Source organism: Polypterus senegalus, chromosome 7 (genome assembly GCF_016835505.1).
Source record: "Polypterus senegalus isolate Bchr_013 chromosome 7, ASM1683550v1, whole genome shotgun sequence".
In the NCBI taxonomy this organism is placed as follows: domain Eukaryota; kingdom Metazoa; phylum Chordata; class Cladistia; order Polypteriformes; family Polypteridae; genus Polypterus; species Polypterus senegalus.
Genome location: NC_053160.1, coordinates 115,822,035 through 115,848,036, shown reverse-complemented (window position 1 = coordinate 115,848,036; position 26,002 = coordinate 115,822,035). Strand labels below are relative to the sequence as shown.

At 37.6% G+C, this 26,002-nt stretch overlaps 1 protein-coding gene across 1 annotated transcript; it reads left to right on the top strand.

Annotated features, from left to right (window-relative positions):
• Positions 1-1,667: 1,667 nt before the first annotated feature.
• On the top strand, positions 1,668-3,485 carry LOC120532796 (histone H2A.Z). Its single transcript, XM_039759179.1, has 5 exons — positions 1,668-1,790; positions 1,926-2,003; positions 2,224-2,337; positions 2,498-2,627; positions 3,013-3,485. The coding sequence occupies exons 1-5, from the start codon at positions 1,788-1,790 to the stop codon at positions 3,072-3,074; spliced, it is 387 nt and encodes a 128-aa protein (XP_039615113.1). The 5' UTR covers positions 1,668-1,787; the 3' UTR covers positions 3,075-3,485.
• Positions 3,486-26,002: the final 22,517 nt, after the last annotated feature.

The window sequence follows — 26,002 nt, the reverse complement described above, 5'->3', positions numbered from 1 at the left end:
GATAATTTATGTTAGGTAGAATGCCCAGTGGGGACTGGGTGGTCTCATGGCCTCACAACCCCTGCAGATTTTTTTTCCAGCCTTCTGGATTTTTTTTCTGTCCTCCTGGCTATCAGATCTTACTTTATTCTTTGTTACTTAGTGTTGCCTAATCTTATTTTATTTGAGCTACATTATTTGCATAAAAACGTGCCATATAAATAAATATTGTTGCTATTGTTGTTATTTCTTTCCTTAGCATTCAAATATATATATATATATATATATATATATATATATATATATATATATATATATATATATATATATATATATATATATATTGCTGACTAAAAGCACTTAGGCTTTCATAATTACGTGATGCAGTGGCAAAGCAAATCGGGAACTTGTTATATTTTTGCATTAAATAACTGAATTATGACTTACTGTATATGGAAAGTGAGATGAAAACGGTGGAGGAAGCTTCACAGGTGTGCTCCGATCGCGCACCAAACACGCTCCTGTTAATTTGATGCAGTTACGCTAACATAACCAAAGGGACCTGAAGGTCTCAAGACAAACCGGATCTTCAGGTGTAAATCTATAACTTGTTTGGAAGGAGACTTCCGTATTGAGAAACTGTACTAGTGTAGCAATACCACACGCAAAAAACTGACGATTTTTATGACCCTAGAAAATACATTGCACACAAACATATCCAATTCTGAATTGTTCATCGGCCAATTTAATACGTTTTTACGAATATGCCATTAGCTGCAGTGCAAGCGAGTTATTTTATATCACACCGTGGTGACATATATCTAACATGGAACCCACTTCACTATTTGTGATACCAAAACAAACTGCGGTGCATTTTACCGTTTCCTCAGGTTGTGTGTGATCCCATTGTTCCCACTCACTCGTTTTTTGATTGTCCTTATACCATGACAAGGGCAGAGAAGCCCAGAGTTCATAATCGTAAAACATTTAGATTAAAAACTGTCAATCAACTTAAAACGCAAGTCTCCCAACTGTGGAAAGAATTCTAGGAAAATATACAAACGTGGGCTGAAAATGCAGACTTTACATGAACAGCGCTAAACTAACCCCCGAGACATTATCGCGTATACTGCTGCATCACTTAATCCATTGATGGCTCAAAAAAAGCAGCGCCTCCTCGGTTCTTTAAAATCCTTCAAGAGAAAATGAATTTAGGATCTAACAACATAAAAATTATACCGTAATTTGCGCGTCTTTTGCATGTGGAACTAAACAGGTAAGTTAAATTCTGAATATCGCAAAATTCACGGTACTTAATTGTAGTCTTCGACTACAGGAAGCAACAGAGTTAAGCACTACGCCACTGTGCTATTTAATTGTGAAAAAGGGAAACTGATATGTCTAGCATCGAAATATTTATAATTTATACCCAGGGTTAATAAATGAAATGTTTCTAACGGCGATTGTCATGAAAACTCATGAAACAAATAATGAACAATTAACGCTACTGTAGTATAAGAATTTTATCGACTATGCTTATGTGAACTACATTTCCCATGCGACAATTAGAAAAGCCTACTGGCGCGAAAACACGTTCACCGCCCATTCTAATTGTTGGGCGATTCCCATTGGCGAATTTTCATATAAACCCAATGTCTCATTGGTGAAGAGAAATATTTAGAGTTCCCGGATGTTAAAGGCCACACACGCTTTATAAAAGACTGAAGGCGGGATGCGTTGTTTAAATTGAAGCTTTATCAGTGTGGTAGGTTAGTTCAGTGTTCCGACAAATCACTGCCTGAGAAAGCATGGTAATTCATTTCTCTTGTTTAAATGATTGTATTCTTAAATAGATAGTCATACGTGGGGTTCTGGAGATAAGCATTTGCTTTACTCGGATAAATATCCTAACTGACCATATATACGTTGTTTCTTTATTTTTTTAGGCTGGTGGCAAAGCAGGTAAAGATTCGGGAAAGTCTAAGACAAAAGCGGTTTCCCGCTCCCAGAGAGCAGGGTTGCAGGTTAGAGACTTTATTTTTGCGTCACGTTTGCGTCTGTTTTCTGTGATGCTTTTTTAGCGCCCGGCGGCCTGCATTGCGTGACCGCGGTGATGCCTTTTTCAGCGCGATCTTGTCTTGTTCAAAGAATGTAATCTTTGCTTTGAAATTAAGTCGTTTTGGATGCTGCAGTATCCTTTGGCGTTGTTCGCGTGCAGTTCTCTTATGCTGTGCATTTGTTTAGTTTCCTGTAGGTCGTATTCACAGACATCTAAAATCCAGAACTACAAGCCACGGTCGCGTGGGAGCTACAGCCGCAGTGTACAGCGCGGCCATTCTGGAGTATCTTACTGCTGAGGTGGGTTCTTGCAGCTTTGGTCTGGCGGTTCTCCTCTTCCTTCTGTAGTTCGGTGGCCGCCCTGCGGGTGGAGCTCAAATGCGTTAGTTTTCTCGTGCACGATAGTTGTGTCCTAATTGACGAAACATTTTCATGTAGTGTTTCTTTTGTCCTCGTGTAGGTGTTGGAATTGGCTGGAAATGCATCCAAAGATTTGAAGGTGAAACGCATTACGCCTCGCCATTTACAACTGGCCATTCGAGGTGACGAGGAACTTGATTCTCTTATCAAAGCCACAATTGCCGGCGGCGGTAAGTTAAGACTACGCCATAACGCCGCTTTGGAGGGGAATGAGGGCTGTATTTTGTTTTTGTTTATCTGGTATCTGTAACAAAGCTCCATTCTTTGGGCAAAGTTTGTTGCTTTAAAGCTACGTGTAAGTGAACCTTTGCATGTTCGGAAAGCAATAAGTTGACACTGAATACTGACTCTCACGCATCATTAAACTTTGTCAAAGTCCTACAACGTTACAGAAATATAACATTTTGACTAATTTTGTCCCGTGTGTATGTTTGTTCCCGCATTCTGAACTTGGTTTATATATAAAAAAAAAAAAAGCGTAGGCGTAAATGAACAGGACTTGGTATTGCTTCTTGTCTACCTAATTTGATTTTTTTTTTTTCTTTTCCCTCCTAGGTGTTATTCCACACATTCACAAGTCTCTAATTGGCAAGAAGGGTCAGCAGAAGACTGTCTAAACTCAGACGTGAATTTGGATGTTTTTAAAAAAAAAAAAAAAAAAGTTGAGTGGGGACTGGACTGTTCTAATTTTAAAGTTTTAGCAGTTTTAGTTTTCCATCTTCCAGGGTACAGTTCTGTGGCTTCAAAGAAGCTTTAATTTTTTTGCTGTTTAGTACGTTTTTAGCTAGTATTCCCATATTTAAATTCAGTCTACCTTTTGTGTATCCTGGACAGCAGTTTGGTTTTTTTGGGGGTGGATAATACAGCTGTACTTGAGTTCCCTTGTTGTTCGCTATAAGGGATATATGTTATGTTTAAAAGAATTAGTTCAAGGGTAGTACATTTGACAAATTTACTCGGTTACAATACATTGCTAAAGTAATGGTGGTTTATAATGTAAAGTCTTGATTAAAATCTGTCAAACCAGTGCTCAGTGTTTGTATCCTTCATTATGAATTAACCTTTGTTCAAACTTTCAGGTCATGTTCATAATTTGGGCACATGCTGCAGTTTCCAATTAGAAATGACAATTTGAAGGAACACTAAACATACCATCATACGTGGGTGTGGTTGGTTTTTTGGGGGTGTGTACTGAAGGGTTTGTTCAGTGTATTAATCCGGTTTTAAAATGGAGCATACAAAAGTGGTAACTTGAAGTAGGTTCTCTTCCCAGAAACCCCCATAAGGCATGGGATTCAATCTCTATCTGGTTCTGGGGATCAATGGTGAAACTTCTCTCCTGAATGAGACCCTCTTTAGATGTATCGTAACCTACAATGTTTCCAGTTTTCCTATGCTTTTTATGCTGGCATAAATTGTAGAATTTGTGGGGTGGTGTGTGGGGTTTTTTTTTTTTTAAATGGGTCATTTAATGTGTAGCTTAGTGCTAAAACTTCCCTGCACCCAACTTTCAATGTCTGTCTGGAGTTCACACACAGCAGTGCATTTCTTACTATGAAGTATATGGAACAGTTCTAAAAATCTTACTATTAGGATATATTTATGGCCTGGCATGCACTATTTAAGTGCATGTGAAGGAAGTGGAGTCAAACATTGTGGCAAATGGGTTAAGTATTTTTGAACTGTGCCCTTCTGGTGGGGCATTTGTGTAAAAGTGTTTCTGATCAACTTGTGGTGGCTGGCCCCAGTTTGTCACAGCTGCTACGAGCATGGTTTAAAAAAAACAAAAAAAAAAATTTGTAATTAAGGCAGATTAGGTAAGTCTAACGAAACTGAACACAACTGCTTCAACCAAATGGGTGAGGGTCTTGTTAGTGCATAGGCAGCAGTAAACTGTGTTAAAGCATTGGTACAAAGGTTATTTTGGTTTTCATTTTAGCAGGCTTGCTTTAATGCCATTCATCTAACATCCTTTGTTCAAAAATGATTTTTACAGTAAATTTATGAATGGAAAAGATGTGATCACAGAAAATGTGTGGGGAGGACTGCACACTAGACTAGTGACTTTTTTGATCCGGAGGTGGATGTCTTGGCATTTTGAGCATGGTTTGAAAACTCACAAACTGCACCCCCTCCCCATGTTTAAGAGCCTTTACGTTTTTATGTCGACAATCTATATGTACATTCAACATTGTTGAACATCTAATTTGCCTTATTGTGAATTTTGGTTGGCCTTCCAGTCAGTAAGCTCTAATGAATAGTAGGTGCTTTTCATTTGTAGTAGTTCTGATCTTAGTAGGGTCTAACCCCCTTTTTAAATTTAAAATCCTTTTATCTGCCCAGTCAACACCCATTTATATAGAATGCTATTGTCTTAATGGTACATTGTTGGTTTGGCTCCTACTTTCCACCCCAGGTGAATCCTCAGTCTGTCAGCAGTGTATACTGTATACACTCTGGACAATTGTGTGCAGCCTCTAAAAATTTGGAACAAAAGGTTAAAAACATTGCCAGCGGTGTGAGAAAATGCACCCCTCTGTTGCACACCAAATACTCTTAACGTGTAAAGGTGTGTGTGGGGTGGTTTTTTTATTCTAGTCAATTACATCATAAGCAGTTTTAACATGAGTTGCCACTAGATGTCAATGGATGAGTAAATTACTGGATCTTTGTGAAATACCCATGGTAATTTAAGATGGCTTAGCATAGAAAGATGTTTTGATGTTAGTTTACATAATGGGACAAATTATTTTTTGCTGGTCTTATATTTTACAATTAAAGTTTAAGGAAAAAAAATAAGCAATCTTGTCTATATGCTTCAAAACCGCAAGGATTTTCACCGGGGTGGAGGAGTGTACTCCACACAATGATTGTCACAACATATCTCCAAGTGCAAGACATGGTTCATATTGAAACAATAAACAAATGCATCAGCACTGGTTAAAAAGAGATGGTGAGAAGTAAGGGACATCTAGAAATGTTGATAAATCAGATGCGCCCATTGTCTCTGTGGATGTCTCTTTTATTCCATCATGGAACAAGGCCATAAAACTGTAAATAAATGACTTGACCTTTAGCCCAAAAAAAAATTTAACCACTATGGGTGCTATCATCCAAGTGTGTAGTCTGTTACATATACTCTTTATGCATACCACTGCCATGTTCAACTCCATCAGATTTTTTACCTGTAGTAGTAGTATTGTGACAAATTTCATGTCTGCCTATTAACCGCTTTGCCACTTTCTGGTGCTATGTTAAGCAATATATTAAAATATCTTAATTTTAATAGAGTACCAATCAAATTTCCTGATATATGCCTTACCCCTCTTACCATAACCAGTTGTTCAGTTATGTTCTCAGTTCCTGAAAACTTGTGGCCAGATTAAAGGAAGGACTAAAGAACAGAGTTCCAGCCCACTTCTCACAGTTGCACATTGTTTTTAGTTGGTATCAGAACATGATTGTTGGAGCTCAGTACAATTCTTCAAAACAGCTCAGGTATTTTCAATATCTTCTCAGTGGTGTTACCCGTCCTTTGTTTTCTTTGTGTTAGGACTCTATCCATTATTAACCTAGGTTCTGATGACACACTAAATTCTTGTGTTTCCATTCCAACCAACTTCTTAATAGGAAACTACATAGTGGTGTTAACATAACTTTGTGAATTGTTAATACTCCCAACTCTCCTCCTACTGCATCAGAAAATCTCTGGTGTTTTTCACATTAATATCACTTTATTATGTTAACTGATGCATCGTGCATTCCTATGATCTTTGTAGACTTATCTTTTTGTGCGCTTTGTGACCATGAATTTATTTCCATTTTTTTTAATTTAATTCCATAAATTGTAGCTCTATATGGGACGACTACAAATGATTTGCCAAATTGTGATGTGATGGAGATCTTTCACCTTTCATTTATTCACGTAAAATTAAAGATACAATCAGCTCATCGAAGTGGCATTTGGTAAATGCATTTGATTTGGACCGATTTAGTACCCACCCATCGCAAGATCATATTTATGAAGTAAATCACATTTACCCACCCAGTTCCAGCCCAGAGGGCAAAAGTATAATCTGTATGAAGGCTGAAGAGACAGCTTTGGCATTCCAGTTACAGAGGCACCAATGGAGTATTCTGTGGAAAACAAAGTGCTGCATAATTACAGATCAAAATCTGAATACTTTTCATGTTCTTCTACCCCTAACTATACTTGTGTAGAATGTATTGATATGGTGAGGAGCCCGAACCTTATTCTTGAGAGCTGCATAGATCAACTGTTGCTTTATTTAAAGGCTTCAGTCATAGTAGCTCCCATTAAAATAAAACTTGTTTGAGCAAAAATAAATTAACCATATTTTGAGGCTGTGCACAGTCTCTTAAATAAAAAGGATACAATCGAGGATGTAAATACTGAACAACCAACATGTTTTGAAAGCAAAATAAAGTAATGTATAAATCAAAAGGGAAAATTGGAAACGGTGCTGTGTACTATTTTAAAATAGTGTTATTTGACAATTAAGCTAAACTGAAATGCAAAATTCCTATGGTTGTTAGGACCAAAGATTTGAAGGCTTTTTAATGTAAGTTAATAGTACTGCTTGAAAAAAAATCCTGTTTGTGTGCACCATCTTAACAGTTTAATTTAATGTGCAGAAAATTCCATCTAAGATTTCTAATGCAAAACCTTATGCTTAACCCCTATGCACCAAGGTTTCTTGGCATTATTGCTCCTAAATTACATACCTAAAATATAAACAGCTGTTACTCTCCTTATGTAATAAAGGAACTGCAAATGGCTGAAGAGCAGCACTTCAGAATTTTAAAAGAATGTATTTGCGATGAAAAACCTTTGGTTACACCAATATCAACTAAATGAAACACAAACAAATTGTGCTTAGTGATTTCTCTCCAAAAAACTGGATTTTAAGATACATAACCAAGACAATTTATGATGCACATCCACATTTTGTGCCCTAATCTGTAAGCTATCATTGTGCCAAGTTTAAATGTCATATCCAATAGCAATGCAAAGTTATACTGTTTGGCACAAATTTTTTCCCTTTTTGGAAACATTCACACGGCATGATTCAGTGACATTTGATTTTTGGGGTTTGGGGAGCGTCAGGTTTCCCCAAGTGAAACTGCAGCATGGCATAGTGAGGAATAAATACATGCAAGCAGAGAGTGGACCCCTGTGAAAGTTTGCATGGTCGGTGACATTTCTTCAATGGACTCCTCTTGTGAAACTGCAAGCATGTACTTGAAGAATCTGAAACTGAAAGCACTGCTCAGAAAACTGGCATAAGAAGAATGTGCAGCAGACAGCACCCACCTATGGTAGTTGAATCTAAAAAAACGGAAAAGGTCTGAAACTCAGCTTTCCTGCGGTAACAAGACTTTCACTGTATGTGGCTCAACGTAGAAGAGATCTTTGATCATCCAGATTCACTCAGCTGTGATGTGCTGCTCACCTTGACATATACAGTACATGTGTGAAGCACATAATGAAAGAGATCAGACGACATGATGGGTATGGAACAATACCGTTATTGTTTTTGATTACGTTGTGGCTTTATCGCAACTTACACAAACAAGTTTGAATGACACGTCATGCATAACTGGCTACACTTAGAAAATGCCTTTTTTATTTATTTAAAACAGTACCATTCTAAAATAGTAATAAATTAAAAACACTTGCGGCTCCCATTCTTGACATTAGTAAAACCTATATTGATGAACAGTGTTCTTAATGTCTTCAAGTTGGCCCTGGACAGTGACATCTTGTTTCACATGCAAGTAAAAAATTCACAGTACTCTGTGCATGTGACAGGAATGACCATATAAACCAATAAATCACATTCACAACACACAGACATCTTTAACATATCCAGTTAATGGTAGTCTTTCAACCTAAATGTGAAGAACTGACATCTACATCTAGTGTACAATGTACAATAATATACATTCCCTTTTATATTTTTCAGATTTACACTTATAAATGCACATCTATCAGTTAATTTTGCTATTTTATTTGAAGGTGTACTTTTGTAAAAGGTTGCATAACTCAAAATAATTAATTTTGAGTGTTGTGTAATTTTTCTAAAGTCTTAAAAGAGCATTCTTTTGTTTACATTTAAAACTATGATAAAGTCTGATTGCAGTCACACTGTAACACCTTAGTACCTGTGAACAAAACCCGCTTTTTTATTTTAAATGATTCACTCATCTATCCATCCATCCACCCATTTTCAAACTCACTTAATCCATGCTCAGAGTCATTGTGGGCACAAGGCGGGAATCAGCCCTGCCATTTGTTCATTACTGAATGTGGCAATCAAAAAATTCCTTTATCGAATTTGCTCTCCATCTCTAAGGAATTTAGCTAACATCATTTCTTTTACAATTCCTATTGTTAAACTGGCTGCTAGAAGATGAGCACACAGGCATGAATGGAAGCAACAGTACAGTGTCTACACTTAAATACAGCAGTGCTTTCTTTTATTAAATGACATTTTTTTTAGCTTAGAAGTAATTAAAGGAAACATTTAACAAGGTAGGTGAATTTTTAAAATGACGAAAAAATCACTACAGAGCTTAAAGCTTTAACAACAGCAATTTTCGGTGTCTGTTGGTCATATCCATGGTTGTAGGACAACTCACTGAGTTAAAAAACTGAATGCTTACCTTCAATGTGAGAGGAAAACACAAGAGTAAATGACACATGATTTGTGACTATCTGTTCCTAAGTTTTCCTGATCCTTTCTTTTAATAACTGTAGTACGTAAAACCATTTACCTTTTCTTGAGAAGTGCTTAACATAAAATTATCATGAAAGTTGACAGAACAGAGAAATTTAGGGAAGATTAATGACATACTTATGAATTGGAGTTATCATTTTAAATTCCCAGCTAAATAATTGTGTAGGATCAACTAACACTCATGAACTAATAAAGAACAATTCAGGATAAAAGACGTAGTTGAGACATAGACGTAGGTCATTTGGGTGCAGATCTGATTTTTGAAGTGAGATTAGTAATGTAATCGGTTTAATTTGCAGAAGACAGCAATGGAAAATTCAAAGTAAATCAAAAATGTTATTATGTTTCTAGGCAATAAAATAATATAAAATGAATGCCCATTGTGAGGGATGGCCTATGTCCTTACCCGGCCATGTACAGGGCATTATCTCCCCTTGAGCGCTAGATGGCAGCAAGCCCGGGCTTGGATCCCCACATGGGTGCCCACAAGGCATACTAGGCAATGTAGTCCTGGGTGACAGCCTTGCTGGGTCCCATGGGGGCTGCCAGGGGAATTTAGGACTCCTTTCTCCGTAGGGCTCCAGCCTCACCTGGAACTCCCAGGGATTAGATATAAGAATCTGCCTGCCTGACACCAATGAGCCAGAGTCAGGAGGAAGGTGGACAACACTTGCATGGAGGAGTGGAGTAGGCAGTAACACAGAGAGAGAGAGAAAGAAAGACAAAGGGGTGCTGTATTGTGCTAAACTGTGCTTAGTGCTTTACAGAACTTCTGGCTGAGGTGGTGGGAAATGCCTGCTTTAAAGAGTTTCCCACAATTAAGGCTCTTTGGGCTTTTAACTTGTATCTGTCCCTGCTTTCTTTTGCTGTTTGGGGAGCTGGATCGCCCCCTGGTATCCACAATGTCTTAATACAGCACATAAGATACAGATAGAAGTAAAGCATGAATGGTATCAATATTTTCCATTTTTTAAAAGAATGTGTGGAAATATTTTTATACGATAAGAGGTATTTTTACAGTGATAACCATTTTTTTGATATTACATATGTAATGTGGTCAATTTTTCTTTAGTATATACATGTTTGTGTACAGAGTATAAATAAGTAAAAAAGGATACGGTCATGCTCAGACCACAATGCTGCTGATTTCAGGTCTGACATGCTATCATTTACGTTATCCTACAGCCAGTGTAAAGCGGCATGAGGATTGCCCATTCTGACTCTTAAATATAAAACTATCATCATGTTTTTTTTTTTTTTAAATTATAATAGTTTATTTGTGATGGAAATTTTTTATGAACCACAGAGCCAAGAAATTGATCCATTAATGAGAACTGTTGTCTAAAAACAGTCAAGATTTATCATCAATCAATCAGAGTCATGGCTTTTTTGGACATTTTGGTTATTTTGTGTTTTAATTCAAATTTATTTTGTGGTTTATTTATATTGTACCAGTGTTTCCCAACCTCGGTCCTGGGGGCACACTGTGGATGCAGGTTTTTGTTCAAACCAGCTTTTGTTTTTAATTGGATTGTTGGGCTAAGTGAGGTGTTATTTCCCAAGTTCTGTGTTTTGGGAACAATATACATATTAGAAAACTAAGTTTGGTATATATATATATATATATATATATATATATATATATATATATATATATATATATATATATATTAAAATAGTACCATGCAGTTGTATGTGGATAATGTATTTTTCTCTTTAACAGTATTTTCATCTTGATTTCATTTCATTCTACTTTTCTAGGTGTTCTAATTGTTTAATTAATCCATTACTTACTAATTAGTGGGTCTGATGCTAAAGTACTTGCAGCCTTTGATTATTCAGTGTTGTTTGCCAGCGTGTCTGCTCTGCACATTTTTAATTGTCATTAATAAGACACAACGAAGGGGAAAAACTGCACAGAGCAATGGCAAAATATAATGAAATCAACAAAAGAAAATTTAAATCTATAGCAAAAGCAGAAATATTTCTAAATGTTTTATACATGTAAAAATCATGCTGCTGTGCTTTTCTGAATGCAGAATAAGAGAAAAAAAATATCAGCTAAATAAATGAGATCAGTGTTATCAGGTGTTATCACTGATTAGGAATCTGGTTAGAACAAAAAACCTGCAGCCACAATGTGTCCCCAGGACCAAGGTTAGGAAATACTGTATTATACAATAATCGATCTTAAATGTGTCCAGCAGTCTAAGCTTGTCAATGAGAAGTGCTTTATCTACAGTATATAGAAAATGCAAAGGGATGTTTGTCTGTCATGCAAAAACACACACACCTCTGGTCTGAAGCTTGATTCCGGTCTCAATTGACGGCTTATGCTGTGATTCATGCACCATGATCCATGAATTGGACATGTGGGCTACAGTGGTCCCAAAATTGGGCTTCAACTCCTTCTCATGGTAAGCAGAGAGATGGCTACACACATTGGCTGACAGAAAAAGCACAGCAGTGTACACAACATGCATTTGCATGATACAGCTTACAGAAGGAGAAACACACCAAAATGTGTTGCAGAGACTGACTGGTCGTGTTCATCGCACGCGTAGATAAGACACTCTCAAAGCAAACCAAAGACACAGATGCTGTTAAGTCATGAAAAAGGTGGGAAAACCCTCAGCAGAGTGACCTGTGCTACTGCATTTTGTAATGGCCACATTTCTAGCTGCTCCCTGTAGAGCATATTACACAGGCTGATAGTACAAATGGCAATAAGAACAGCAGTGCCATCTGCTGACCATCGACTAAGATGCATACTTCACAGGAAAAGAAAATGATGCATACACATGCATTGCCAGGAAAAAAAAAACAAGGCCTAATATCACTGCTTGCCATTAAGTCAAATGCAGCAAGCACTTCAGTGACAACCCATAAGACGATAATACACTGCCATGCATGCCAAAATTAGAGATAGGCCTTAATACAGAACCATTGTGTGGTGTTCTGCCAATCAGTATACCAGACTCACCCCACAATACAGACCGCAAGCACAACAACCGCAAAGAAATGTCTGACAAGAACCAAGAAAATCTTAAAGCCCTCAGAACTCCTATGATTGCATTTACATCCTCACAGCAATGTTTAACTGATGAACACACATGGGAAAGATGGATTGGCTATGTGCTTACCGTGTAGTACAGTGGAGCACACTTTTTCCTTCCATCCATTTTCCAACCTGCTGAATCCGAACACAGGGTCATGGGGGTCTTCTGGAGCCAATCCCAGCCAACACAGGGCACAAGGCAGGAACCAATCCTGGGCAGGGTGCCAACCCACCGCAGGACACACACACACATACCCACACACCAAGCACACACTAGGGCCAATTTACAAACGCCAATCCACCTAACCTGCATGTCTTTGGACTGTGGGAGGAAACCGGAGCGCCCGGAGGAAAGCACACTTTTTTCAGGGGAAAATAAAAGACTGTGTGAAACGTACTGCTTGCTCTTGTGATGGACAGCCAGGGAATTTACCTGGCTGGGATACCTTTGTAAAGGAAGGACCAGGGGAGCAGATATGCACAGGGCACTGCCTCTCCCAGAGCGCTAGATGGCAGCCACCGTGGATGCAGCAGTTCCTCGGATTTTTACAGGGCTCCATGGGAGTTGGAGTTAGGCACAGCCCTGTTGGGTTCCATGGGAGCCGCCAGGGGGAGCTGCAGAGCCTTACTTTGTTGGGCTTCCACCATACCTGGGGGTGCTTCTAGTCCTCCCAGGTGCAGCAGTAAAGGAGCCACCTGCCTTCATTTGGGGAGGCAGAGAGGAGGAGGAGGATGATGAAGCTTGCTGGATAAGGAGACAGAAAGAGGAAGAGAAAGAAAAGAAGGCAAAGTGCTGTGTGCTTCATTTGTGCATGTTGTCCTATTGTTCTGTGCAAAATGGGCAAAATAAAGCATTTCCCTCATCAAAATAAAGCCATAAATGTTGTTGGACTTGTGCCTAGTGTCTGTCTGTGTCAGATTTGGGGAGCTGGTGCACCCCCTGGTGGCCACATTCTATATAAACCATCACACATGCTAAAAGACCTAAAATTTCCATAGGAGGTGCAAGAAGAAACTGCTTAGAATGTATTCAGGGTGTCAACAGCTACTTATCTTTTGCATCCATGGGAGCCTCTATTGATAATCCGCCAAGAGTGTCTATAAGTTCAGAATTCACAATCATGTTTATCTTCATTTTGGTCGACTATGCACCTGCAAAGGCCAACTGGCAGCCTACGCCAAACTTTGAATTATAGATACTGATGAAGTTCTTAGGCAAAGACTTTCCAGGCCTGAAAATAACACATTTGACTAGCTCTGACTTTTATTTGAGGGCCAGAGGATGTGCTCCACTAGTATACTGTATTAATACATTAAATCAATTTGAACTGAAGTGAATATTTATAATATTGCTAAGCACATGGATTGTGATCGTACATGAAAGCACAGTTTCTCACTCTTTCTTTCATATGCTATGAATCTGAATAAAGAGTAAAATTCACTTCATATATAGATGACTGAAATAAACTCTACACAGTGAGAACAGACAATCCACATCTCAAAGAACATTAATACACATATACATATATTTCATATCATTTGTATAGTTTTGCTTCACAGTTTATAAATCCTTAACTCCATGTGGCCTGTCCTTACCTTTGCTAGTTTCAGATACATTTATTTACCAGGTCTATTTAGAAAAGAAATAGGTTATTCTACTCAATCAAGTAAGCATTGATGAATTGTAAATTGCTTAGGGAACAAAAGACTGAAAAACTGGTTTATTTAGGGTTTTTACAGCTCTTATGGTGAGGAACTGTTCTTTTACTCTTTCAATTACGATGCTGAACACATTTTATATACGCTGCAATAATTTTTTTCTCTCTGCTAATGTAGCACTTCAACTCCAAAGCAGAATGAGCACTCGCCAAAAACAATAGTTGATGACAAAGGAAGGGTGGCATGGCAGAAGCCATTGCTTAGTAAAGTTAAGATTTGTTATAGTAGATTACAAAGAAGCAACTTGAAAGTGGAAATATCCAGTTTGTAAAAAAAAATAAAGTTGTTTCGTATGTTTGTGTTAATTTTTCATGGACACATAAATTCTACATCAACTCCTAAAACGCAGGAAATTGCTATAAAGCTGCCATCACAGTTACATTGAAATAATAAAAGTTAACTGCAGCTTTTTCACCATTAGCTCTCAAATCTCAGAAAATAGTTGCCCTGGTAGCCTATGTGTTACTAATAATTTTACAAACCTGTACATTTAATTTTTATTGAATATTTAATACAAATATTGTTTTAATTAAGATATTATTTGTGATGTTTTGGTGATTTCATTGAAGCGCCATTTAATGTTCAAGAAGTTTCACAGTCTGCGGTGGGTTGGCACCCTGCTAGGGATTGGTTCCTGCCTTGTGTTGGGTTCTGTGCCCTGTGTTGGCTGGGATTGGCTCCAGCAGACCCCCGTGACCTTGTGTTTGGATTCAGCGGGTTGGAAAATGGATGGATGGAGGTTTCACAGTTGACACAATGTTGTTGTTGGCAACAGCATCATTGCTAGTCATGTAATCAGACAATGGAGTGCGTGTAACATCATCTCAATCATGCTATTTAAAATGATGGTGCCCAGCATGGTTTAGAAAAAAAATTTAAACACTTTTGGTGAAAAAACCATGCAAATTATCTATCTATCTATCTATCTATCTATCTATCTATCTATCTATCTATCTATCTATCTATCTATCTAATTAGGGAAAGAAATCTTTAGCAACAGTTAGGACTTCTCACTCTCTTTAGTTGACTGTGACTTCTTTCTCATATTTTGGTTTTGTTGCTGATGTCTTCACCTTTTGATATGACCAACACCAGTGCCTTTAACTACCCTTTCAATTAAGCCCATATCTGTACCTTCATCCCCTGCTCATTATCCTTTGTACTTCTGTTAGCCTAGAAACTCCTTGGTTACAATAATCTGAGTACACTGTAAAAAATGTCAGTACATTTAACGGTGCAAATACTGTAAATGGTGAAAGTAAAAGACCTTTTCTGAAAAAAAGGAAAGTTACCTTATGTTCTACTGAAAAATACCTGTATATCTTAAACAATAAATTTCATTATTTTTTACAGCCAAGTTCTGTAAAATCAATATTTTTCTACCTTCAAAATATGCTAAATACCGTGTATTGATGCATTACAGTTATAGTGAAAAAAATCTGTTAATTTTACAGTGTAAAACTGTTAAATAACAAAGGTTAAACAACTGTAAAATGTAAAATGGTAAATTACTGTTTCAGTAAAACCGGTTACTATATTTGCATAAGGACACGCCCCTTTTTACAATATTGTTCCTGGTGAACTGCATACCTTTGAATAGTAGGGAAAAAAACTTAACCTAAGTTAGCAGACTTATTTTTCCCCACGTGCTGAAGGTTTTTTGAGGTTATGGAAGCTGATTTATGATGGGTTGTATTCGATAAGTAGGACATCATATACCACAAAAGAAAACTTTACTTCCCTACCAGACTACGTGCTGTAACTTCCTTAAACATTGAATTGTTTTCAATGTGTATAATTAAATGGTACATACTTGCTAGTGGTTGTTGTTACTTAACTGATGCAAACTGTGTACTGGGGTTTGACCCTGCCAATGCATATTGTTTATTGATTCTCATAATTATTACACAACATGAATATCTGGTTATAGTTAAACATTCCCTTCTGTTGGAATTTGTTGCAAAGACCAAATAGTTTTTACTACAAAATTATACTGTAGACCTAAAAATATTGTCACCTTATTTATTACAGTAAAATTTTGGAAACTCAGCTGCCAGTATTTTACCGTAAATTTAACATTATTTTTTAAAGTGTACCATAGACCAAAAAATATTGTTACCTTCTTTTTTACGGTAAAATCCTGGCGACCCCAGCTGCCAGTTTTTTACCGTAAATTTAACATTTGTTTTTTACAGTGTACGTTTCCATTGATTGTGTATGGGAATGCGCCAAAGAGCGGGAGCGCCGAGCAAGAGGGGCTTATGAGGACACTGAGGAAGGGCACACTGTATGAGGAATACTGAAGCTACACCAGAGCAAGAAATATCTTAGATGGGTAACATGGCTAAATATCACGTCATTTGTATTAACCACAACTTTAATTCATAGTTTGCTCTGTTATATTCAAAATACTATTCAAATGTATTTGAAACAAAATTTTAAAACATTACAAAATATTACAAATAAAATACATTTTTCATAAATAGTCAATCAGTAACTTAATGTTAAAGATTAGTTTAATCAATAAAGATACACAGGTCTACCACAAAAGAGTTTTCATGTATTTATTCGCTATATGTAAGAACTCAAGCCATAAAGTATGTAGCCTGCTGGAAGACGGTTGGTGAAACCCATTAATTATCCATTTCATTAATCAATCAACACATTCAGTCCATCCGAAATTGCAAAACTTCTATAAAAAGAAGAAAGCCAAGCATCATAGTGGCTGTAGGACAGCAGTTCTGAAACTTTCGTATTTCAAACCCCCTTTTCTACCTGGAATAATTCTGCGCCTCCTGCATAATATAAAATAGATGACAATAACCCATGATACAACTAACAAAGGTATGATACTCGTGCCGTGTAGCGGTATCCTATCATTTTTACTTTCATAAGATCTGCATGTGTTCGGCTAACTTCGCTGAAATATTTGCAATATATTATTTTTAGTGCTATAATAACTTTTAAAATGCCTTGTGTGGTTTTTGGTAGTAATTCTAATCCCAAAAACAAAGAATAAATTATTTATTCTTATTTAATTATTTTTTATGTAAAGAAACGATTAAATATGTTTTCATTTTTAAAAACAATTTAACTCAATTTGGCAATATTGGCTACGCTGCCAATGTGGTGCAGTCGCTCCGCATTATCACCTGATCTACTGTTACCCGAATGTTCGTGACAGATACCGATATGTCTCGAACTTTCTGGATTGAAAATACACGACTATAAAAGCAGCAGCAGCGGAGTCATAGAAATAAACTTCAAATAGAAAAGGAGCTCAGAGTGTCTCTCGAATCTCAAACCAAACCTGGACAGGCTGTGTACTTTAAAGCAGGCACATATTAGTCATTAGAACTATGCCTTAGAAATGTTTTATTGTAATTTTAGTTATAATGCATTCGTTGTGATTATAGGCTTGCAAATATAAATTTGAAATATAAATGTAAAAAATTAATTTTGATGTGTTGTTCATTTATTCAACTCCCCCCCTGGTACAGCTTGGGGGGCTCGCCCCACAGTTTGAGAACCGCTGCTGTAGGATTTGCTACAGGGTGCACTTTGGAGTGATTACAGTTTTAGGGATCACACAGATTTGTTGTTTAACAGTGATACATGGGTGATCACTCACTTTGAACTACCCAGATAAATTATATTGCATTTATGCAACACTGAAGAACCTAAATGCCATGAAACACGTCTACAGATCGTCTCTGTTCTTAGCAATTTAAGTACAGTATGGGAGCATTTGAGCAGAAGGTTGGTAAGTTCATGATGTCTCTGTCATTGATGAGCTACATACTATCTGTACTACTCAACAGTAAATTAAGACTAATGCTAGATTACATCCAGCTTCCAAATGAGGGGCAATGGCAAGTGGAGGATAAAGTAGGAGTTTATCAAAATGACCAAACTCAACTTTATCGATGTCATAGACTGTACACACATACACATCAAGGCTTAGTCCAATGTGTGCATTAATATAAAAATTATCATTCCATCAATACACAATTTGTATGATGTAAAGTGTATGTTCCTCAGCTTTGGGGTCCAGTGTCCCAGTGGGATGTACAACAGTTTAATTCTAAAGAGCTGTTCTATTGGCACTTGTCTGGAATGTGGAGCTACAAGAGACAGCTGGTTTCTCAGTAAAAAAATGCAGTCAATGCAGTTGCAGTTATATAAATAAAAATTGTTTTTCCATCTCACCTAAAATAACTTCTATCTTGCCCAATGAAAAGTTTCTTTTTTTCTTTTAGACATTGTTTTTCAGAACTTATATCCATGTTATTCACCACCTTCTTAGCAGTAATCTGGGTATCAATGGGTGTGCAATTATGCTAATTAAGGAATAATGTGAACTCACCGGATTTTTATTTTTGAATTGGACCTATGCAAGTCATTCTGATCAAATCTGGTTCAACACATTATTTGTGAATTTCCTCTCAGGTTTTAATAGGAGTGTCTCTTAAGCAGAGATCAGTTTACAAATGTTTCAAGAATGAGACTCAAGGTGAAAACATAAGAGTTTTACTTAATAGTAAATTGCAGTTTTCAAACCAAAGTAAAAACACAACCTTTCCTGACTTTACCAAGTGTCTTTTTTAGTACTCTTTTACTATTTGTATTTTTGACTACATACAACAAGATAATACAGTGGTTAGTCTCATTGCCTCATGACTGTGGGTTTTTGTATGCCCAGAAAACATTAATATTAAGTTTATGCTGACTCTGAACTGGTTCAAATATAAAAGAGAGGCCAAACAGTGCAGCGAGAAGTTTCAGGTCATCATAAACCTGTACCGGACTTATCAATGTTAGAAAATAGCTAGACTGGCTAGTAGTGGGTAGTGCTATTCTCTCCTTCAAAGCAGTGTGTTAAAGCAGTGTTAAGGCTTTGGACTTGGAGCTTGTGGATTCAAATCCCCTAACTGACCCTCTGTGACCATGAGCAAGTCACTTGACCTGGCTGTGCCCAAATTGGAAAACCAGAAGAAATTTAATCAAATGTATCATAAATGTTGTAAGTCATCTTGGTTAAAGACATCAGCCAAATAAGTAAATGAACAAGGTGTTTGATTTAATGACCAATCTGGCAGTTTCTATATGGAATAAACAAACTTTCCTTATGTTTCCTGTCACATTTAGATGATGTGTGGGTTAGCTTAATTGATTATTATAAACTGGATTTATATGACTAAATATGAGCAATTATGCCATTCTGTCCTGAGCTGGTTTTATCACTTGCTTCCAATTCGGCTGGGATAAACTTCTTCATGTAGTGAAACAAAAGGGTGGCTGAATGACCCTATACATTGGAATACATCTACATAAGTTTTTGCCTTTCTCTTTAATCCTATACTCGCAGCACTCAACAATTTGTTAGGACCATTTTTGCTTTGTTTTAATTGTTTGAACATCCATCCATCCATTATCCAACCTGTAATATCCTTATTTACAGGGTCAGGCATGTCTGCTGGAGTCAATGCCAGCCAACACAAGGCGCAAGACAAGAAACAAACTCCGGGCAGGGCTCGCGCACACACACACTAGGGAGAGTTTAGAATTGCCAATGCACCTAACCTGCATGTCTTTGGACTGTGGGAGGAAACCCACGCAGACACGGGGAGAACATGCAAACTCTACGCAAGGAGGCCCCGGGAAGCGAACCCCAGGTCTCCTAATTGTGAGGCAGCAGCGCTACCCACTACGCCATCGTGCCACCCTTTTTTGAACATTCTAACTGTTATTTTTGATAATATTTTATCATTATGGTAATGACAGTTTCGCATTATTATTTTATTTGTATTTAATAGGTGCTTTTGTATTGTTTCTAGATTTTGTATAATGTATCTGCTCTCCATGATTCTGTGTGTTTGCTAGGCATTTGATGCATGCGCTTGAGGTCTATTAGTGCAGTATGTGTCTTAGAAAATGCATTAATGGAGGGGCAGAGTTAATGTATCTCATCCACTCCGAGTTTCCGTTCCAAGGCCTAGGTGAATATCTTGATCAGAATGCCCACCATGCCAAATACTACAGCAGCAGTGCAAGAGGGAAAAAAAAAATGGGAAAAACATCCTGAAAGTACTTTAAGAATGCCATTTCTCCTTCTAAGGGGTACACTGATTCTGCAATGAAGGCAGAGATGAACGGCCAAGGGATTACGTAGAAACACTAATGGCTTTTAACCTAAAGATTCTCAATATGACTTTCCCAAAAAAAGCTAAATCGTTTTACTGTTTTTTCTGTGACATTATTTTCTTTTCATAGGTGCTGACATTTTGCACAGTAGTTGTTGCTGTGTTGTTAAGGTAAGTAAAAATCCAGAGGCAGGGTTCTGGGGGTATAAATATACCTGCACAAATGTACCACTGCTAAACAGGAACATTTCCAGTTCATCTGAGTTTATGAGTAAATAAGAGAAGATTATTATCAGTTTATTTGGTTAGTGATTCAGGTAAACGTGTTCTCCTCTACATGTTTTTGACAATCATTTAGGATGTAGATTTTGGCTTGATGACAGGGTTTAATGGACTTCTCAGTAATGAAACTTTCCTTGTCTTTTACTCACATCCCCTTTTCTACTCCTTTATTTGAAAATTCTCTGTCACCTTCTTAGTTTCAGAACAGGTCCCACATCTGGCTCCCTTTAAAGGACTCTGCAGTGGTCAGGTCTCATCTATCATGACCAGATAGAGGAAGACCACTATATCTAGTACAGTGCAAAAGGCAAAGCTGCTGCTGAGCTTGCACACCTGCTACTTCCATTAAGTAAAGAGACCATCTGTTCAATAAATTGGATATTAACTTAAGGGAGCCCAGCCTCTCTTCATTTTTAAATCTCCCTATTTACAAATATTGATTCAAAGCCTAAGAGTTAGATTGTTGCCTGAATTACATTAACACAAAGTTGGCAGCTGTGTCACTTAACTGATGGACCATACATAGCATACCTTAACTGACAGAATACAACACACCGTGAAGTTATCAAACCAACCATTTGTTGCTACATGGCCCTCACTAAAACAAAAGAGTTTGCTACACCACTGAAATGAATCAGCCAAAAATAATAAAGTAAAAGAAACCCACAGAAAGTTTATGTTACGGATGAAATCACTACAGGGAATAAAGTGTGGCTTAGTAATCAGTAATCAACAAGGGACAAATGAAACACATGAAGGAATATTTCTTAGCACTGTACAGTTTAATGAACTTAATGAAGTGGACCACCAGAAAGTGAAAGAATTGTCACAGACCAGAGAAAATAAATATGTGCCAGAATTTATGCAGGCAGACGAGTGTGCCGTTTAGCAAGGTCAATAAAGAAAAATAAAACTCTGGGAACAGATGGCATTACAGTGGAGCTACTTGAAACAGCTTAAGATCAAACAACGCTCATATTACATCAGCTGTTCAAAAACCTTCATGATTTTGAGTTCAGGCCAAAATAGGGAAATTCACTCACAAAAACTTTGAAAATAAAGACATCTTACAGTAAGGTCTTTTAATTCTATTTTATGTGCAGCTAAGAAATAATAATAAAGAACAATAAAACACTATGTTCATCCATAATCATCCTTCCAGACAGCAACACAATCATTTCAACATGAGAAAAGGAATGGAGAAAATTACTAACTAGAGAAAAGCTTATTTAGTTTTGTGCAAGCAATATAATTCTATTTATAATATGACAAAAATGATTATGGTAATGTTTAAACCATAATGGGCAACCTCAATTAGTCAAAACAATCCACAATGAATTTGCTAAGTTACCTTAACTAAAATATATTGCTCATGTGTGCATTATTACTTACTGTAGTAGCCCTGCTTTTCTACACCCTTGGTTTACAGCTTGAAGAAATTTAGTATGCCTTCAAAAAATGTAACTGTTTAAGAAGGCAGAACTTTGACACGTTCTCTGTCTTTACTCTTCTTTTAATGAAAATAACAAAATGAATATTAATGAATTTTAATGAAAACAACATCCAGTATGGAAGGTCATCTCAGTGGTTGCATTTATTCAAAAAATGTATCCAATTCTGTAGCACTTAATATCAGTACAGTATACAGCAGTATAATAGCACTGCTGAATGAATTTGAACATCTTCAGCCCACCAACATCGAAATATGATGCACAATCATCAAGTACATACAATGAATTCACATAGATAGATAGATAGATAGATAGATAGATAGATAGATAGATAGATAGATAGATAGATAGATAGATAGATAGATAGATAGATAGATAGATAGATAGATAGGGGAGTATGCACTGGTACACCACACCAACCACATGATGAAACAGCTCATGGTCCCGGTTTGCAGCCCCCCAGGCAGTCACTCGGTCAAGTCCCACCCTCCAGAAATGACCCTCTATCTGCTCCAGCCATGTGTTACATGGGGGTTCCCTATGCCTGGTCCAGCTACTCAGGTCCTCAACAACGAGAATCCTGCGAGCCAGATCACCATTGTGGAATCGCGCCACACAGCTGTAGTGCCGTAACTGACGCTCTCTCACATTGCAGGTAATGCGCCTCATTCCAGGCTCCATGAGCAACCACTCATTTGACACAAAGTCAAACAAGGGGTACCCAGGGATTCTCATGAAGACACACAATACCAAAAGAGTCCAGTCTTTGTCTCAGGTCACTGGATAAAGTCCATGTCTCGCAACCATATAGCAAAACAGGAAGCATCAGGACTCTAAAGATTTGGACCTTCATCCTTTTGCATAGATTTCAGCAGCGCCACACACCCCTTTCCAGCAACCTCATGACTCCCATGCTCTCTCAATCCATCTACCGACTTCATAGGAAGAGTCACCAGAGACATGGATGTCACTGCGGAGGTAAGTAAACCTCTTGAGAAGGTTGACAAAGTAGACAATGTAGATGATAGATAGATAGATAGATAGATAGATAGATAGATAGATAGATAGATAGATAGATAGATAGATAGATAGATAGATAGATAGATAGATAGATAGATAGATAGATAGATAGATAGATAGATTTACACAAAAACACTTTTGCTTTTGTCAATGCTAAGGGAGCTGTCCCAGTGAGGTACTAGGCAGACATTTTGCTGTTGGTATAAAGGAGCCCCAGTAGCGTTTCCTGACACACTTCTGAAAGTCCTCAGTGTTAATGTGTCAGAAAGAGGATGTGTACCATTGTTCATAATGGTATGAATGTACTGTTAAACAAATGTAGTCAAAGTCAAAAGTCAAAGTCAAAGTGAACTTTATTGTCATCTCAACCATATACAAGTATACAGATAGACGAAATTGCGAAGCTCAGGGTCCACAGTGTAACAACATGATGTGCAAATAGTAAATTAAAAATAGAATAAAAATTTCAAAATTTCAAATTAAAACACAAACAAGACAAGACATTGTGCAAAGATAGGACAAACAAGTAGCAGCAATATTGATGTGTAAGATATGTAATATAATAAATAAATAATAGATATAGATAATACAGAAATTATCAGTGTATGATAATAGTTGTTTAAGACGTGTGTAAACAATGACAGGTCAGAATGTTTCATAGCATAAGGATATCAAGAGTGTCAAAATCCTTAGCGGTCAGTATGAGATTTTCAGTTCTTTTCTACATGCACACTCATCTTAGCAGTATAGTGGTTTTCATGTATAAAAGTTCTGTTTTTAGTGGTGGTTGAGGCCGTGTGGAAGGTCCCAGGGGTCAGCCTGGTGTTAAGGAGTCTAACAGCTTGGGGGTAAAAACTCTCCTGCAGCCTCGCAGATTTGGCTTTGATGCTGCAGTATCTTCTCTTGGATGGCAGAAGTGTGAAAAGTCCATGTGAGGGGTGTAAGGGGTCCTGCACAATGCTGCAGGCCTTGCGGAAACTGCGTTTGTAAAATATGTCCTGTAGTGAAGGGAGAGGCACCCCAATAATGTTCTCTGCTGTCTTCACTATCCTTTGCAGGCGCTTGCGGTCGGATATGTTGCAGTTGCCATACCAGACAGTGATGCAGCTGGTCAGGACACTCTCTATGGTGCCTCTGTAGAACATGGTGAGGATGGAATTGGGAAGACGTGCTTGCTTCAGCCGCCTCAGGAAGTGTAGTCTCTGCTGGGCTTTCTTGATTAGTGATGAGGTGTTATGTGTCCACATAAGTTCCTCAGTTAAGTGCACACCGAGGAACTTGGTGCTCCTAACAATCTCCACATCTAAACCGTTGATGCTGAGCGGGATGTGGGCAGGACGTGATTTTCTGAAGTCCACGATTATCTCTTTTGTTTTGTGAACATTGAGAGATAGATTGTTGTCTTCACACCATGCAGACAGCCATTTCACCTCATCTCTGTATGCTCTTTCATCATCCCTGCTTATCAGTCCCAGCACCGTCGTATCATCCGCAAACTTGATGATGTGATTGGTGTTGTGCATGGCTGTGCAGTCGTGAGTCAGCAGGGTAAAGAGCAGTGGACTAAGCACACAGCCCTGTGGTGCTCCAGTGCTCAGTGTGATGATGCTGGAAGTGTTGTGGCCCATCTGAACTGACTGGGGCTTCTCTGCCAAGAAGTCCAGGATCCAATTGCAGAGGGTGGTGTTTAGGCCCAACCTGCTCAGTTTTACAACCAGCTTTGGAGGGATGATTGTGTTGAAGGCAGAGCTAAAGTCTATGAATAGCATCCTGACATATGTGTCTTTTTTATCCAGATGTGTCAGGGAGATGTGAAGGGCAGAGCATATGGCATCCTCAGTTGACCTGTTTGAGCGGTATGCAAACTGAAGAGGGTCAAGGGAGGCAGAGATTAGTCTTTATGTGTGACATGACTAACCTTTCGAAGCACTTCATTATGATTGGTGTGAGTGCAACTGGTCGGTAGTCATTCAGGCATGTCACTGATGACTTCTTTGGCACTGGTATGATGGTAGTCGACTTGAAGCATGTAGACATTAAACCAACCACTACAGAAAAACTAGAATGGTACAAGCAATGTTGTTGTGGTAAATGTAAACTGACAAAATGTGAGTCAAGTTTTTCACTAGAAAAAGGAATGTGAGTTTTAAAATTAGTTTGTATGAGAAAAATAAATACAAAAAAAATGAGCTACTCACAACAAGTGCTGTTGTCTGAATCTGGTCATGTTTTAATGTATTTTCTCTTGTTATTCTCAGTTTTTATTAATTAAAGCAACTAATTACTAATAACACCACGGCAGCCATCTAATGTTAGAGTTTCACATCTCTAACAAATAAATCTTAAGATGGCTCAGAAATTGTACATCTTCTAATTATGACAATCTCAGGAGATGGAATTCCTGAAATTCAACAGAAAAATACAACTACTAACTTTCTTAATAATATTGTAGCTGCGTCTTTTCCAGGATCTCGAAATCGATTCAAATGCGTACAAAATGCATTTCTCAGTTCAATAAAGCTTGTTTTAAAAAGGTTTATTGAAAATTTAAAAGCAAAACAGTTTGGGCAAAATTAGAGAAAAAAGTAATTCTGCACATACAGAATGAAAGGCAAAAAAGAAAAATGTTTCTTCTACAAACAGCTTTTTCTTGTAAAACTTCACTTGCTTTCTATACTTAAAGGTTGTATTATTTCTCTATGGCAAATTTACATATGCCTTACTTATTACATTCAGTACACATGGCCTCCTTAACATATTGGCACAATGGGCACTTGCCTGGGGCCCCAGGAGCATAGGGGTCCACAATGTTTCTGATGCCTATGTATGTTTCTGCTTTGCTATCAAAACATGGGCTCTAATGAACTACTTTGCCCTGGGGCCTATGATGCTGTTAAGATGGCCCTGTCGTTCTATACATACGGCACATGGTCAAAACACTATGTTACAAGGCATGGTTTGAAACTGTGTGCCCTCCATGCCTGACCTACTGCAAGGCAGATCATAAACTGGGACTAGTCTGCAGTCAGAGAAACAAATAAATACTTGGTTTATTCCATTTAAATTCAAATTGTGGGGGTTATAATAGAACCTCCCATAGACTATACATTA

Excerpts from the sequence above, each read along its gene's own strand:
- LOC120532796 (XM_039759179.1), top strand. Across the intron at positions 2,004-2,223 it reads CCCAGAGAGCAGGGTTGCAG|TTTCCTGTAGGTCGTATTCA; the intron begins GTTAGAGACTTT and ends GCATTTGTTTAG. Across the intron at positions 2,628-3,012 it reads AGCCACAATTGCCGGCGGCG|GTGTTATTCCACACATTCAC; the intron begins GTAAGTTAAGAC and ends TTTCCCTCCTAG.